Raw genomic sequence first — 17,927 nt, forward strand, 5'->3', positions numbered from 1 at the left:
GATCAGGGCAGAGACTGAACCTGCAACCCAGGTTATGTGCCTTTGACTGGGAATTTAATCTAAGACCCTTGGTGCTTGGGCCGACACTCTAACTATTGAGCAACCCAGCAGGGCATCTAGCATTTTATAATATTAGATCATTTGAGGCTTGCACTTCAAGTTTGTTTCCCAAATTAAAAACAATGAGAATTATAAAGAATTTAAAGACCTTAAGAAAAAGTACTATATAAATACCATGTTATTTTAGTAGATGTTATTAGTATGTATGTGTGTGTGGCATCTATTCAGATAGATCCTTTGTAAAGAAACACTAAAGTAGCCCTAGTGGGTTTGGCTCATTGGATAGTGCATCGGCCTGTAGACTGAAGGGTCCCAGGTTCAAGTCAAGGGCACATGCCCAGGTTGCAGGCTCAATCCCCGGTAGGGGGCATGCAGGAGGCAGCTGATAAATGATTCTCTCTCATCATTGATGTTTCTGTCTCTCTCTCCCTTCCTTTCTGAAATCAGTAAAAATATATAAAGAAAAAGAAAAAGAGCCGTAACCAGTTTGGCTCAGTGGATAGAGCGTCGGCCTGCGGACTGAAGGGTCCCAGGTTTGATTCCGGTCAAGGGCATGTACCTTGGTTGCGGGCAAATCCCCAGTAGGGGGTGTGCGGGAGGCAGCTGATCGATGTTTCTCTCTCATTGATGTTTCTAACTCTCTATCCCTCTTCCTTCCTCTCTGTAAAAAAAATCAATAAAATATATTTTTTTTAAAAAAGAAATACTAAAGTAGTCAATCAGGTGTCCTTTTGTCACAAAGTACATTTGAATACTGGTAATATGAACAGATAATCAGATGAAAATGAAAGATTCCTATCCCTAAAGAGGGGTGTGACAGATCAATGGAAGGGGAACCTCAATATTTAACAAAGTTGTGTTTTTAATGTGTTTCTAATATTTTAAATATTGTCAGTACTGCTCAGGAAATGTTACAAATCTGAAATTTTTCAGTCACACCCCTACTTTACTTTTTAAAAAAATATATTTTTATTGATTTCAGAGAGGAAGGGAGAGGGGAAGAGAGATAGAAACATCAATGATGGATCGGCTGCCTTCTGCATGGGATTGAACCCGTAACCTGGGCATGTGTCCTGGCCAGTAATCAAACCATGACCTCCTGTTCTTAGGTCAACACTCAACCACTGAGCCACGCCAGCTGGCACCCCAGCTTTACTTTCTATTCTTCTCCCTGATGTGAGTTTGTAGCCTCTTTCTTCCTTTCCTTTTCTTCCTTTTCCCCCTTTTTGCATGGTAGTTTTCCACCATTGACTAAAGCAGTGATTCTCAACCTTCCTAATGCCGCGACCCTGTAATACAGTTCCTCGTGTTGTGGTGACCCCCAATTTCATTGTTACAAATTGAACATAATTAAAGCATAGTGATTAATCACAAAAACAATATGTAATTATATGTGTTTTCCGATGGTCTTAGGCGACCCCTGTGAAAAGGTCATTCGACCCCCAAAGGGCTCACGACCCACAGGTTGAGAACCACTGGACTAAAGGAAACAGCTTCAACAACACAACATTTTGCTAACCATGTTCCATCTCTCCTTGCCCCTCATTCTTTTCCTGGAGTATTTTAAAGCAAATACCCATGCCGGGGTTCTTGTTCCAGTATCAGGAGTCCAGAGACGAAGCATAATTTTGAAAGGCATTTGGGAGTCAGAGGAGCTTAGCTTAAAGGAAACTAAGATCTAAGGTCTAAGTTCTTAAAGTCTAAGGTCTAAAAGGTCTCCATGTCTCAGGACCGCATGGTTTTTATTAACACAAATTGCCCTGAGGTGAGGCAGAGATACACACTTCAAAGGGTCAGGGTTTCATACAGAGTCCATTGTCAGAATGGGGGAATTAGCCTACGGCTGTTCAGGTGTTTGGCCAGTAGGAGGCAATAACATGTAGATTAAGATGCCCTTTAGCTGTCTGGCAGCCAAGCAATAATCCCTTTTCAGGTTTGGGGAAATGCCCTCAGCTATTCCCAGATGCAGCCCTGCTGTGATGCTGGAATTGGTTTCCCGCATACCCAATTATGACATTGCACCTAAACACTTTGATATACATCTTTAGGTGATAGACTTTTCAAAAACATGATCACCATGCTTTTATCACAGCCACCCAAATTAATAATAATTACTTTAGCCAAGACCGGTTTGGCTCAGTGGATAGAGCATCGGCCTGCGGACTGAAAGGTCCCAGGTTCAATTCCGGTCAAGGGCATGTACCTGGGTTGCGGGCACTTCCCCAGTGGGAGATGTGCAGGAGGCAGCTGATCGATGTTTCTCTCTCATCGATGTTTCTGGCTCTCTATCTCTCTCCCTTCCTCTCTGTAAAAGGTCAATAAAATATATTTTAAAAAAATAATAATAATAATTACTTTAAATCATCTTCTATGTAGTCTACCATCAGATTTTTCTGTTATCTCAAATATGTCCCTTTTTTAACAATTGGATTTGGTTTAGACAGGATCTAAACATTCATTGATCAGTCTCACGTATTTTGTTTTGGTTTTTGGTCATGCCATTGATGTCAAGGAGAAACTGGGCCATAGACTATATCATATTCTGGATTTGACTGATTGCTTTCTTATGGTATCATTTAGTTTGCTCTTCTCTGTCCCCTTTATTTCCTTCATACTGATAGTTACATCTGTTTTTTTTTCTTTTTCCTAATCCTCACCCAAGGATATGTTCACATTGATTTTAAAGAGAGAGGAAGGGAGTAGGAGAGATAGAGAGTGAGTGAGAAACATCAATCAGTTGCCTCCTGCATGTGCCCTAAGCAGGGATCAAATCCACAACCTGGCTATGTACCCTCACAGGGAATTGAACCTGCGACCTACATAGTATGATGCTCAACCAATGATGCTCAACACATTGGCCAGGGCTGATAGTTATATCTTGAGGCTTGGTTAGTTAGACTTGAGTTTATTGTTTTATTTTGAGTTTATTATTTTCGATAAGAATGTTTCATAGTTGGCACTCTAGATTTTCTATTACATCATAGTATAAGGCAGGGGTGGGCAAACTTTTTGACTCAAGGGCCACAATGGGTTCTTAAACTGGACCGGAGGGCCGGAACAAAAGCATGGATGGAGTGTTTGTGTGAACTAATATAAATTCAAAGTAAACATCATTACATAAAAGGGTACGGTCTTTTTTTTTTTTTTTTTTTTTAGTTTTATTCATTTCAAGCAGGCCGGTGCCCGTGAGCCGTAGTTTGCCCACGGCTGGTATAAGGTGTGCAATGATTTTCTCTTTTCTAGTGATAATAAGATCTGACTATTGATTCATTTATATGGTATCAGCCTGACTCAGTTTAATGTAAGATTCCCTATTAATCTTTAACTTCATGCTTTTAGCACTCATTCATGATCACTACTTATATTTATTAAAATGCATCAGGAATTTTCTGTTCTGATATTCCTGCTACATTAATTAGCTGGAATTCTATAAAGAGGACCCTTCTCAACTATTTAATCACTTCTTGCCTTATTTAAGTAGGCTGAGAGCTTTATCGTGAGAATGACCCCTTTTCTGTGCATGTATATCAACTGTCTTTGTTGTCTGAGTCCTACATCCCTTTATCTTCTCCCAAAATTGCATTGGGATCAAATGTTAGGATACTGTTTTACTCTCCTCCTCTCTACACCCACCTCACATGTACATCAGCCTGTATTTGTTCGCATAGGAAGAATCCTTTTATTTCTGTCCCCTATATTTTTAAACTACTGTCTATAATATGGGATGTTGCATGGCATATGATTACAGCAGAAAGCTTGGATACAGGCTGTCAAAAGTGTCTAAACCTTACAGGGCGCCCTAGCCAATTTGGCTCAGTAGATAGAGCATCAGCCTTCGACCAAAGGATTCCGGGTTTGATTCCAGTCAAGGGCAGGTACCTCGGTTGCAGGCTTGATCCTCGGCCCTGGTCTAGGAGGCAGCCAATCAATGTGACATTGGTGTTTATCTCTCTCTCTCTGCCTCTCCCCCTCCTTTCCACTCTCCCTAAAAATCAGTGGAAAAATTTCCTTGGGTGAGGATTAATAAAATAAAAATAAAAATAAATAAGCTTCACAGGAGCTCTTACGGGGAAACATGCTTCTTATACAAAAACAGTACACAGAGATTGTTTTTGAGTAATAATAGCACATTGTGGTACTAGGTCTCTATTTTAATAATGTTTACTACATACTAACAATTTATAATTTCCATCAGTGAAATTCTGCTTACTTATATAACACTTAATTCCTGATCATACAGTTCATTTAAATATTTTGTGACTTAGGGGGAAATATAACTTGAGACTATGGGATGGCTTGTTCTAAGACACGGAGAGTTATTTTAGTTTGAGAGGGTGTGTTTTTTTACTTCATATGAATACTATTTTACAGTCTAGACTAAAAATTTTAAAGCAATGTACATCATTTAATGAGTGTTTTTCATTTTCTAGAATTCTTTGCTGAACTGGATAAAGTAATGGGCCCTCTCATCTTTAACGCAAGCATCATGACAGACCTAGTTCATTACACCCGGCAGGGACTGCACTGGCTTCGCCAGGATGCCAAGTTGATATCTTGAACTGAACACATTCTTGTTGCCTCTGATTCTCTCCACAACACTGTGTTACATCATGAAGGAAAACTGCCATAACATGCCACCTAGTCAACACTAAGAATGAGGAATGGTGTTCTCCTCCCTTGTTCATGTGTTATTGTTTTTTATAGCCCAAAGCCATCATGTCAGTTGACCCTGTCAATATTCCCAATATGAAAAATTATTTAAATGCTTTTAAATCTGCAGCATATTGATAAGATGGTTTCGGTGATCTTTATTAGTAAGATTGAAATTCCAATTGCAATTCTTAAGTAATCGAAATTTTATTTATTTTAATTTTTTTAATTTAAGATCCCACATTGGGGCTAGTTTAAAACTTCATTATTTCTACCTATAAATTTATCCTGTTAAATATTTAGCATAAATGTAATGTAGGCATTTTTATTTATATACTTTGGGAGCTTTGTTACCAATTAATGTCTTTTTGTGGTCACTCTTCTAAGAGTAACAGTTGGTTCATCTAAAATATGGACATGTTCTTTCTATACCTACTACCTGATAATATTTCAAATATTAACTACAATTTTATTAATGCAGAATTTATACTTAATATTAAGGATATTCTACATATGAAAATCACTTAAATATGAGAAGATAGCATTCTACGTGGGTGTAAAATATGTCTGATTTGGTATGCATTATTTCAAGAACTGTGAACGTGTGTTGATAACACTAATAATCACAAGGTGACTACAACTTGCATTTAATGCATTACAGAGGAGGGCAGGCAGACTTTCTAGGAGAAGCATATCAAATGAAGGGTTTTATAAAAGGACAATCTTGAACTTTATGGATTTTACTAAAACCATGTGGTGGTGGTGGTGGGTTTGTTTTCTGTTTTGTTTTTGTTTTTGCTAATTATTAAAATTTAAATAGTGTAAGTTACTGTTGAGCAAAGGATGATCCAACTCCTGAAAGTTGCTGCCTATATCTTTTTCATTAATGATATTTAAAAGGTAAAATCTCTCTCAGAATTCTTATATAAATATTCTTCCACACTAGATTGTGATGCTCTGATAGGAGCATGCAGTGACTGATACAGGAATGGGCTAGAGCTTTGGTGTGTGTGCTTTTGTTATACAACTTAGAGTTCTAATGCCTGATGTAGAGATGATGAATTTCTCCTTTTAAACCTGTTTTGTAATTAGTCCCTTTGTATTATGAAGGCCCTCATCAATTATATATGTTTCTGATAGGATCAGAAAATTCACACTAGAAAAGTACCTAACTTGGTTCAATGTGAGCTCTTGGGAAGGGGTGGGGAGTAGGGGTATTGCTTAAGAAGCCAGCTCTATAAGAGTTGTACCTTTTCCTATAAGGTGCATATAAGAGTCAAAGGTGAGAAATATTTCCTCTATCTTGTTTTAGTGCCCCTATCATGTCTGGTGTGCCTTAAATCTTACCTTTAAATGAAGACTCTGGACTGTTTACAGATGAAGTTTTATACTAGGACCAGATCACCCATATGGTTGATCTCCTGCAGTAACAATGTTAAATTCTTTCTTCTTTTACATCTTTAGGGTCACATAAAGATTAATTATTTCAGAAAAGCTAATGCTTTTGTACATGACTTAGTCAAACTTATTAGGTAATGCTGTTTCAAAAAATAGTTTGTCCTTCTCCCCATTCTAAAAATGAATCCACCCAGTCAGAAAAAAAGGATTATCCTGATATTTATAGATGATTGCTAAGGCTTGAAATGGGAAAGAAGGGATAGAAAATCTCCAAGCCCAGTGGTGCAGTGAATTCTGTTTTCGAGTCTCTTTTACACTTATTTCTGAAGCTAGAGAACTTTCATTGTCCTGTGGCTTCATATTTCTAGAGCTGCTTAACTGTTTTGTACCTCAAGTTGTTTCTGCATATCCTTGAAGAATGATATCTATAAATTGCGTTGACCACCTTTTTCCCTTGGAGAAATTGCCTCTGATATCTTCATGTTTTAGGAACAGTTTTCTTTAAGAGGACAACGTCTCAGTGAGCATGGTAGTTATTCAGTGAGAAACTTTGCCACTGTTAATCCAGTAGACATAGGTCCTGGCCTTCTGACTTCTCTGACCCTGATTCCTTTATTTGCAGTGATGTCCTAGAAATGGAAAAGGTATCCTCTGAGCTTTTAGATAGTCAGCAATAGGGGCCTGTGGGCACCTCTGAGTTCCAGTATGTTCTAATCTCTTCTGTGTCCTGAGAGGCAGCAGAAGCGTTTCTAGGGTCACACCAGCGTTTGGTTAAAGCAGAGTTTCCTGCATGTTTTATGGTGCTGCTCTAAGATACTCTTTCTCTAAAAACTGTGTCAATTCTGGGAGAGTGAGTTTATCAAGCTTTTCACTGTGGTGGGTTTTTCCCACCAGGTAGTAATGGGCAGTGGATCAAAATCCTATCCTAAAGAATTGAATCTTTAAGGTAATGTTCTCTGGAAACACCACTCCTCTCCTGAGCCCATCTCAGAAGTTCTGTCTGCGTCTTCATCTGCTCCAGCACATACTTCGGACTCCTTTACAGGTGACCATTCCTCCTTCCGCAGTAGGTATCTTCAGTGTTCTCCAACCATTTAAAACTGTATTTGACAAGTGACTAAAAACTTACTTAGTAGTCTGAGACTTGTACTTAATATATAGTTAATTCTAGAAATAGCAACTATTTAAAAACTACTCTGTTGACTGCTCTTTATGACCACACTTGTATGAGTTAGCAGCCTACACCATTGGACTCTCTATAGGCAACCAACCAGCAGATTGCAGTGGATGAAGTTGTTACATAATAGTCTTGGTTAGTCTGGGTTGGGCTATGGGGAGCACTTCCCTCCAGCTGATTCTCAAACTTCTACAGTCCAGCCTAGGCCCAGTCTTGCTGGAGAGCATTTTGCCCACTTCTTGCCTCAGTGCCACCTTTTTCTGGGCAAGTAGCCAAGAACTGACTTTAAAAGTAATGAGTACTTCCAGTAAATTTACAATTATAGTTGCTGAAGAGTGGAGAAGGTTGACCATCACTAATTTAATTCTCCAAAGTAAAAAGCAATGTAGAGTAACGTGTGTACTTGCCCATACACGCCTGTGCGCTGAGGAGCTTTCGCACTGATGGCTCCTTAGGCATCCGGGCTGCACTTTGATACACTTGTGACTTTATTAGCTTCACTGTTATTGTTTTTCATTGTTGTTTCTTTTGAGTAAAGAAAGGTTTAATCAGCTCAGATAGCATCATTTTGTGTTTTATGACAGAAACTTTGCGAAGTTACCTTTTTTTGAATGAGCTTGCATTGTGAAGCAAGTGCTTGCAAAAGGCACCTGTTCTAAATTAATGTTTTGACTCTATAGAGTTTCAGAGCGGCCAGTGGTCTCTCCAGTCCAAGATGCCTGTGTGCAGAGGAGAGGTAGCTGTGCACTCTTTTAGGTGTGAGGGTATGCAACTTTGGATTTGAAAACTATGTACACATACACACTTTATATATATGTATGTATGTATGTATGAAAACATGAACTTAGTTTGTCAAAAATTGTGTGTTTAGTATTTTAGCTTAGTGCAACTATTTCCACATTATTTATTAAATTGATCTAAGACACTTTCTTGTTGACACCTTGAATAATGTTCAAGGGTGCAATGTGTATTCCTTTTAGATCTTAAAACTTAATTACTATGATTTGTAGTAAATTAACTTTTAAAATATATAGAGCCCTTTGTAGTATAATAGGGCTCTTACAGGGTGGGAAAGATTTTAATTTTCCAGTTGCTAATTGGACAGAATGGCCTCATGTATTTTGAATTATAGTAGTTTGCTTCTGGGTCTCAGGAACATCTACTTGGAATGACTGATTTTACGCAGATTGTGGTGATGTTTTTTTAACAACAACAAAACCTAAGAAAATTGGGAAAGCATTTCAAATCCATATAGACTCCTATAACTCGTGTTCCCTAATTAATGTGGAACACAGATTTCATTTCAGGTCATATATCAATGTGTTGGAGAGGCTGATTTTTTTCCAATAATAAATAATATTGCACATTTAAGGTTGCTCTTCCATAAGATAAATAGAAGAGAGAAATATGGAATGATTTGGAATATGTAGTGACGAGAGACCAAATTGGTCATGTTTGTGAGTATATCTTTCACATACTCACTGAAGGAGAAATTCACTTTAGACACCCTGGACCCTAGAACCAAGCTGGTAAGTGACAGGAAGCAAGTTATTAATAGCTGGTAAAGCAGATGCTGATTCTATTCAATTGAACCCTATGGTTAATTAAAAAGAACTTACTGTCTCCAGAAAAGGGAAAGGAAAGAATATTTAAGTCTCTTCTCTTTCATAGATTTGGTCACAGAATAAGGCATCAGAATCAAATCTGAACCAAGTCTTGTAGATCTTTAGCGTCATAAAATAGCAGCCTAAATCATCATCCTGTAATGGAAGTTGACTTTTGGGAATGTTGCCACTGACCTCTCCTTGCCACCATTGCTCAGCTAAGCGTAAATTGCCATTGCCATCCTTAAAAAGAAACAAAAGAGCTCTCTAAATGAGCAAAGCGGGGAGGGAGTGGGGGCTGGAACTCCCAGAAATTCTAGAAATAATTCAGTTTTGACCTCTATCTGCTTCCACGTGGAGTTTCTTTTCAGCTTTTAACCATTGGAATTTTCTACCTGCTTATATTTCTCTCTAGGAAAATATCTCTTTGGAAATGCTGCCTTTCAAATCAATGCCATAATTATCCATACTGTTGAGTTTGTTATAGCTGTTCAAGAAGTGTCCCTTTTTTACAGTTTTATGCACACATCTGGCAAATCATTGACCATGAGCATTCAACAGTACTGGGGTTGGGTTAGGGTGGGGCTCACCAACAGAGCTGGCCCAAGTGGCAGTGTCTGAAAAGGCACCACTATTGAGGACCAGATGTGGGGTTGGTAAGCACAGTTAGGAAAAATTCTATCTAGCCTCTAGCCTCCGTTTGAATGGTTTTAAGAAATTTTATATATGGAGGATGGAAATGCTTATATATTTATTGAAAGTCCTTTTATCTTATTTGAAATTAAAATTATTTGGCTAATAATGGTTTGATATCCAGGGAGGGTTTTGGAGGGGAGGTGATGCCGCTGATAAATTAGAGGGCTTGTTGATTCTACAGAAAGGTACTGTTAGTGTCTGTTGGATGCCGTTGTTTTGTACATGAACCAGATCTTTGTTTTACATTTCTTTTATCCAAAATATTTAGGCATCTGACATTTTCAACCAAAATTTCAATTATATACTGTGATTTTTATTTGTTGCAATATGTCAAAATTTCAGAGGTACTTTGGGGTTCAAAAGCTAGGATTTCTAAGTCAGTATGTGCATTTCACATAATAAAGCTGTTAATGGTGAGCAAAGTATTATATACTAACTAGATTTTTCCACATCTGTATAGTATATTATATGTATTTTGTGGTATTGAGATTATAGAAAGTTTAGAGTGTCAAACATGCGTTTAATGTGTATTTTTAAACAAATTTATGGCAATTAAAATATTTGGAGACAAGGGTATCACATTTCAATTTGTAAAGATCTTTTTAACTCTACTGTGTCATTAAGATGCTTTGTATAATGCCAAACCATAGCTGAAGAAACTAAGTTTAATAAATATCAAATAGATTTTCTGTATTAAAGTTTATAAACTGTCAATTCTCAATTTACCCTTTATATGTAATTTCTGTTTTGTGTTTTAGGGCCCAGTACTACTTTTCTTTAAAAGTCTGGTTCTATTAGTCCTGCTCTCATTTTCTCATTACAGAAATTATGCACTTTTGCTAGCCATGGGTCCCTTTGCATAGATCAGAATTCACCCTGCACTAACAGAAATCTCAGACAAACCCTTTTTGCTGTTTCTGTGCCTTGGGCTTTTACTGTTTTACTAGCGACCCAGTGCACGAATTCGTGCACCTTGAAAGGAACTGTGGGCCACGAGGCTGCAGTGGGCACAGGGGCTGGTCTTGGCCCATCCTCCACACCCTTGCCAGGCCCCTGAGCCCCTTTCTGCTGGCAGTCCTGCTTCCACTGCTGCAGCTCCCACTTGCTGATGGCACCAGCCTGCCTTGTACCTGCTGACAGCATGGAGTGATTGGGGCCAGTGTCAGCAGTGGGTGGGAGGGGGCCAGCCCTGTCAGTGGGTGATAGCGGCAGCTGCTACCCCGATCACCCCTCAGGAGCAGTGGGAGGTGGAGAAGCCCTCAGGGGCAATCGGCCGACAGCGGCCACTTCCACCTGCTGATGGCCCCAAGCAATCAGGACTGGTGCCAGGTATGAGCGGCAGCTCTGGCACCTGCTGCAGTGCAAGCGGGGCCGGTGCTGGCAGCAGGTGAGAGTGCTGGGTGGGATCGCAGCACATGGGAGCAAAGAATTTTCAGTTACTACCAGAGGCACTCCCGGATGACAGTGACTGGTGCCCCACCTTGGTCTGGCACCCTCACTTACCTGCCTCACCATCCCACCACAGCCAATGCCTGCCATGTTCCACGCACACTCCTTGGTGGTCAGCGCATGTCATAGCGACCAGTTGTTTGATTGTTCCACTGTTCCGTCTATTTCCATATTAGCCTTTTATTATATAGGATTTAGCTAGATTTTCTTTCATTTCTGGCTTCTGTTCAGTCACAAACTTGGGCACATCATCAGGTAGCCAGTGCCAGCATTGCCCATTTTTGGCACCTTACCGAAGAGTTCTTGTACAGGGAGTGAAGGGCTAGGATCCAGGACCACAGTTTAGGAACTTGCTGATCACATAGCTATTACTAATCTGGTGCCTATAGCTTGCCACCTTGTTCATTTTGGGGTTTTTTTTTATTTGTTTTTGTTTTTTTTAGAGGGAGAGAAAGAAACATCAGTGTGAGAGAACATCATCACTCCGCTGTCTCTTGCATGCACCCCAACTGGGGATCGAACCTGCAACCTGGGCATATGCCCTGACCAGGAATTGTTACCTTTTAGTGCATGGTTGACACTCAACCAATGAGCCACACTGGCCAAGGCATGTTCTTTATTTCTTGAAAAAAGGTTAACTCTCACTACTTTTGTTGCTACTCACTGTTAACTTTCAGGGTTGAGAAGTAACATATCATCACTTCTCAGCTTTTTGGCTAAGGTCAAGTGTGAACAGCAACAACACATGATTATTAGGCAATGCTTGGGTATTTTTTCTAGAGTATACAAAGTGACCCTTTTTCCACTCAAAGGCTTAAATTTCAGACTGCCAAATTTTCAAATTTGAGACCTTTAATAATATACATAGAAAAATAAACTCTAAATTGACAAGTTTAGTTATGCTCATCTAAATAACATTCTAAGAAGAAACGGAGACAAATTTAAAGCATAATCTGTCTTTAAATATTAAAAACACAAGATTGCTTCCCTTAAGTGTCTCCAGCCAATACGCAGTCAACCAATATTCCATAGAACGGAGCATTGTTGTAGGTGAGTGCTGTTCCTCTTTCCCCCTGGTATGTCCATCATTCCTGGGCCACACTTAGGGAACAGCGTCTCTTTCTAAGGGAAAAGAAAAGGTGGTTTTTAAGATAAAGAATAAAGATAGCAGTCCCCAGAGCCAATCTGTTTCCTTCCTCTGGTCTGAGCTGTCCACGCTCAGGGAGGACGGCAGGGAGGAAAGGCACCGCTCTTTCATGGCACCTGTGTAACTGTCCTTGGCTCTTAACTCCTGAGGGATTCGCCAAGGAGCTCCCAGCCTCCAGTCCTCCATCCCAACTTTATTCTTAGGTCTGCGAGTGTGCTGATCTCGGCCCAGCTTCCCAGGCCTCTTTGGCTCAGCCCTGCTCCCAAGTTTGTGGAGTACCTGCATAGCCTGGTGATGCACTCGGAGTCATCCCGGCAGGAGGCTCCAATGGGCCTGAGGGAAACCCCTCTCCAAAATGGGGTCATTCTCCGCATCCTTCTCTTGGCTGAACTCAGTTCCGATATTGGGGAGCCATCTATCTGTGGGGCAAAGACAAATTCACCTCAGGTGTGGAAGGGTTGACACCCTGCTGCTCATCTTGGAGGAATTGTCATTCCCAGGATGCTGCAGACTGAGAGCAGAAGAACCATTCCTCAGGGTGGAGTCTGGATCTCGGGCTCTGCTTACAGTGCCACCGTCCCCGCACGCCCACGTTCGTATCCTTACCTGGCCCAACAGTAACAGGCAGATCATGAGCACTGCGAAGAGTTTAAGGTGCCACATCTTGACACGGAGTGTTGGAGCCTGAGCGCCAGGGACAGTTCCCACCTTTATAGGCTGAAATGTGCCTCGTTTATGGATGCCAGGTGAGATGGGGGCAAAGTTTATTTTTGCAATCAGGATCGATTTAATAAGTTAATGTCTACCAGAGGAATGTGCTCACGGCCTGCCTGTCAGGCACGTTGTATTTACTGATCTCTCATCTGGACTTTGAGTGATTATGTTGGCTGCTTGGACCCTTTCACCCATTTTAGCAAAAGTCAGCACTACCCTTCCCTGTGAAAGCCACGTGAAGACATGGAGGGATGCCAGGCACCTAGCCATATTTTGATTCCGAAATAGCTCAGTGAGATCATTTATATCAAAATAGAATTCTAATAATGAGGTCTTGAGAAATAGCGCTGACCCCTTTCAGTCTTGTCTAGGAAAGAGGCACTGAGCTATTGTGTTATAGGCAATTGGATAATGCCCCCATCTCCCTACGGTGGGAGAATGCTTTGGCAAGCAGGGTCTGCAATGCCCCAGTCCCTCATTTATGTAGATTGACTGTCACCCGAATTCTCTGCTCCCGATCATCTTCCCGGAAGAATAGAGACCCAGCTGTGGAAAGTTCAAAATCTTGTCTACCTGCCCTCGCCTGGGGGTAAGGCCATCAGGACTGATGTGGGACTTTTGTGAACCACAGGTGACTCGAATGAATGAGTATAGGCTGATGTCTTGTTTATTCTGTGAATGAGTTGGGAGCAAGGGCTCCTAACCTTGTGTGGTGGTGATAAATCATACTGCAAAGCCTTGAGTTATGGACTTCCCTCCCACGAGGCCCCTGGGGCCTCCTAAAGAGCATGTCCTTCTTGCAGCCTCAGGGAAGCTGTCTCCAAAGCCCAAAGTAGGAACTGCTGCTGGCTTCTCGGGGCAACCATGAGTAGCTATGGGTACTCATTAAACGACGTGGGCATTTTAATACATTTGGGGGCAAAGATGTGAATTCTGAGTAAAGAGGTTGATGGGACTTTAGATTTACATGTGACCTAGAAAGGTTAGCCAACAAGACAAATGAAGTAAGATTTCTTCTCTGCCTGGTGTCTCTGTGAAAAGTTTGCTGATATCTGTTTCCAATGCCCTTCTCATCTTCAGAGGCTGGATATTTGGTAAGAACCTGCCTGTTCTCCGAGGAAAAGGGGAGGAGATGCGGCACAGCTGAAGGTGAAATGGAAGGTCGCCAATCCTCTTGCCAAGGGAGCGGAGGCTGGTATGGTGGACCTCAAAGCTGGGTGGGGCAGGCTGTGACCACAGCTGTCTGTCCTGGTTCCAGGCCTGGAAGGAGACACCACTGCCTGTACTTTCAGAAACACTGAGAAGCAGATCTCTGCTAAACTCAGCTAACCAGTTCTGCGAGTTTGTGACCAGTTAGCTGCTCCTTCCCTTTACTCTGGGTGACCTCAGGTAGGGGCTTAACTAGGAACTTTGTAGGGTGGGGAAGAGGCTACGTGGTGACCTAGTGAACATTGGGTAAGAACAAATCTGATTAGATAAGCAAAAGACTGAGCAACGTGATGTCCTAGAGCCAGTTGGGTCTGTGGACTCGGCGCCAGCCTCCCCTTTATCAGCCTGGAGTGATGTGCCAAATGGGATTTGGAACCTGCTCATTCCAAAGATGGGTACTTTCTCCTAATCCTCCATTTCTGCCTTCCTGTACTCCAAGCAAAATCAAATTAAAAAATGTTAATAAAAATTTTAAATGTCACAGGCTCCCTGCAATCAAGTGTTTCGCTGAATAAAGTACATAACTACATGTTCCTCCCTCCGGGGAGAGGCCTAAGCAGCCTCTAACAATTTCAGCTGTAACAAGGGTGCTTGGCTGGGAGGCAGGAGTGGGGTCTCGGTGGGGTAACTGACCACAGGCCAGCCCAGCCCCTCCTTGGGCTTCAGCCTCTTGTTCTGCCCATGAGATGGGAGGAGATCCCTGAGGCCTCTCAGGCACTGACATTTGAGGGTTCATGTGATTAATTTACAAGAAGAAATTGAGACTGAAGCATTGATCGTTTATAGCATGGATAACTCTGAACACAGCTCCCAGGGATTTCCTGCTTTGGAGGTAGGCACCTGGGATGAAAGGAGGAAGAGGGTGTAGGACACAAACAGATGTTTGAACATTTCAGGAGGAGAGATCATTAGGGCTTAACAGTAACTGGAAACTTTTGTGCTGTCCCCGAGCAGGAGGGGCCTAATAAAAAAACGACTTTCCTGAAACAGAAAAACTTTTCTAGGTGAAATTTCAACAAAGGGTCAAAATGTATTCGCTTTTTTGCTGGCTGGAATTGGCAGAGTTCTGTGCCTGCACTAGGCAAACCTGTATCTCCAGAACTGTTGTTGGCCAATTGAAGAGTTCCCATTCTGCTGCCCAGAAATGAATGCCTTTGTTGCGGGTAGGAGCACTGCTGGGGGAAAGAAGGGCAAAATGAACAACTAACTGGCTGTGCCCCCAGCGGCAGGTGAAGGAGCTGCACGAAGGCTGGGGGGACAGGTGGGTGGGTTATAAATACTGAGGCCCACAGTAGTGGTCCCTCTTCCTTAAGATACTTTACCCAAGTTTTCCTTTTCTTTATGGATTTCTACAAATAGTCCTTAAAATGATCCCAGATCCCAAATCATGTACAGGAGCACTGAGCTGTGACAACTCACCACATTCAGCCACCACCACCCCAGCGCCCTGCTACAGAGCTTTGTGCCTCCAAGTTTAAAGATAGCTCTTTACTAAGAGACAGGCTTAAAAGCAGCCTTTCACAGTTTTATCTAAAAGCAGGAGCTCAGCCTACATAGGGCTTACGGCAAGGGCTTCTTAGGGTGCTCCTGAGATAAAAAGGATTCAGACCAACAGGCTCAGTGCTGGGAAAGGGCAAGCTTGATTTTGAGCTGGTACCTCCAAAGGAGTCGAAGAAAGTCTTAGGGTAAAATGAAGCCAAGAATGCCTTGACTGGTGTGGCTCACTTGGTTGAGCATCGTCCCATGCACCCAGAGGTTGCCAGTTTTGATTCTCAGTAGGGGCATATGCCCAGGTTGCAGGCTCCATACCCGGTAGGGGCGTGCAGGAGGCAGCCAATTGTTTCTCTCATTGATGTTTCTCTTCTCCCTCTCCTTTCCTCTCTCTCTCTAAAATAAATAAAAACATACTTTTAAAAAATGAAGCCGAGAAGGGGGGAAAGGGTAGCCATCTCCCCTAGGAAGCTTGGGGCTAAAACCAGAGAGGGAGAGAGATTCATGAATGGCAGTGGTCCTCCCCTGGTGCGTGCATCTGTGAAACTACGCAAAGTTATGGATGGGTACATTTACATCTTCTGGTCCACAGCTCTCATCATTCTCAAAAAAGCCCACAACCCAAATATGTTGCATCTCAGGCAAGCCTTGAGAATAAATTTGGACAAAGAGCCAAACAGGAAAATCATTAACACATCTGTTTTATGGGCAGCAAGTTCAAAGCTCAGGAATGCAGTTTTCTTGCCTATATCACATGAAGGAAGCAACAGTAAATGGGTATGGGCCCCAGTCTGTCACTCAGCCATTCCTCCTTATCCTGCCTCACAATGAATGCAGCTTACCTTACCAATTTTTTATTTTTAGGTTTGGAAGTATTTTAACTTTGGTTCCTAAAAGGCAAGAACAATCATGAGAATAAGAAGGAAAGATGCAGCCTGAGACAGAAGCTGAACTGCAGTGAAAGTTGCCGTTCTGGACCAGCAACAAGTGTACTTAGGAAATTTCTAGAAGCGGAGCAGGGAAGCTTAAGCATAAAACTGCCAACCCTTACCACACTAACTGCTGTCGGAAGGAAAAAGGTACCTTTTTGAGTTACAGTGGTGGTCTCCGAGTTCCTGTGTCCCTCCCAGAGCTTCCCAGAACCGCAACCCAGCTGCCGCCAGCTTCGCTGCTGCCGGTGAAGGAGTGAGCCCAGTGGAGGGCCCTGTGGGCAAGAGATGCACAGTGTGGAGGTTACAGAAGCTGATGACCCCATGATGTCTGGCAACAAAGGAATTTCTGCCTTCCCTGAATCAGACCACCTTTTCAAATGGGTGAGGACCAGCCATGGAGCAGCTGGCACAGTCTATGAAGACATGAGGTACCAGCTCTCCTTAGAGCTCCCCAGTGGCCACCCTTCCAACACACCTGTGGCAAAGTTCCTATCCCTGCTACCACGCTGATGCGGACACCCAGGGTAACATCTGCCTGCACATCCTGAAGGATCTGTGGTCTGCCCTGTACGACATCAGGACCATCCTGCTCCCCGTCCAGAGCCTGCTAGGAGAACCCAACATGGGCAGCCTGTTGAACACACATATGGCCAAGCTCTGGAAAAACCTCACAGCCTGTAAGTACCTGCAAGAAACCTATGCAGAGCAGGTCTCCAGTCAAGACCCCGGAGCTGGCTGTCCAGTCTCTCTCCCTTGTGCTAAAATCAACATTATTGTAAATATTTTATTGATTTTAGAAAGGGAGAAACATGTTATTCCACTTATTCATGCATTCATTGGTTGATTCTTGTATGTGCTCTGACCGAGGATAGAACCCATAACCCTGACATATCGGGAGGATGCTCTAAGCCAAGCATGTCAAACTCACAGCCTGCAGGCTGCATGCGGCCCACAATGAGTATTTTTGCGGCCCAGCCAATATAATGGTATGCAAGAAACATTTTAATAGAAACCACATAACTTAATTTTTACAACATCCTGTTATACATAATTATTGAGCTACGTTCGCTAATGACTGATGAGTATAATCATGTTGCATTCATTTCCCTTATGCACCTTATGCGCAGGCACACCATTTTACTTCACACCATAATACTAGCTGGGAATGTTTTAGCAGCTGATTGCCACGTCATTAGTGTTGTACTGACTTGGTGTGCGCAACAGGAAATATTTCGCTTTCGGAGAACAAAATAGGTTTATTTGCGTTATGCTTATTAATTTGTGCAGTTATTCAATGTTTGCTAAGTTAATGTTCAAGAAAAAATATTTTGCCCTGGCCGGTTTGGCTCAGTGGATAGAGTGAGTGCCTGTGGACTGAAGGGTCCTGGGTTCGATTCTAG

The 17,927-nt window shown here is 42.0% G+C and overlaps 2 protein-coding genes and 1 pseudogene across 2 annotated transcripts in view; 2 read left to right on the forward strand and 1 right to left on the reverse strand.

The window, feature by feature from the left end:
• The window catches only part of AFF4 (AF4/FMR2 family member 4), a 73,589-nt gene extending 63,274 nt beyond the window's left edge, over nucleotides 1-10,315 (forward strand). Inside the window, 1 exon segment of the mRNA XM_006759141.2 lies at nucleotides 4,491-10,315. Within this exon segment, the coding sequence (XP_006759204.1) occupies nucleotides 4,491-4,618 (128 nt within the window). The 3' untranslated portion in view covers nucleotides 4,619-10,315.
• Nucleotides 10,316-11,881: 1,566 nt separating this feature from the next.
• On the reverse strand, nucleotides 11,882-12,923 carry LEAP2 (liver expressed antimicrobial peptide 2). Its single transcript, XM_006759142.2, has 3 exons — nucleotides 12,788-12,923; nucleotides 12,461-12,600; nucleotides 11,882-12,156 (listed from the first exon to the last, which is right to left on the reverse strand). Exons 1-3 carry the CDS (start codon nucleotides 12,842-12,844, stop codon nucleotides 12,120-12,122), a joined length of 234 nt encoding a protein of 77 aa, XP_006759205.1. The 5' UTR covers nucleotides 12,845-12,923; the 3' UTR covers nucleotides 11,882-12,119.
• Nucleotides 12,924-16,006: 3,083 nt separating this feature from the next.
• The window catches only part of LOC107182365, a 2,606-nt pseudogene continuing 685 nt past the window's right edge, over nucleotides 16,007-17,927 (forward strand).

The sequence above is a fragment of the Myotis davidii genome, unplaced genomic scaffold (genome assembly GCF_000327345.1).
Source record: "Myotis davidii unplaced genomic scaffold, ASM32734v1 scaffold456, whole genome shotgun sequence".
In the NCBI taxonomy this organism is placed as follows: Eukaryota; Metazoa; Chordata; class Mammalia; order Chiroptera; family Vespertilionidae; genus Myotis; species Myotis davidii.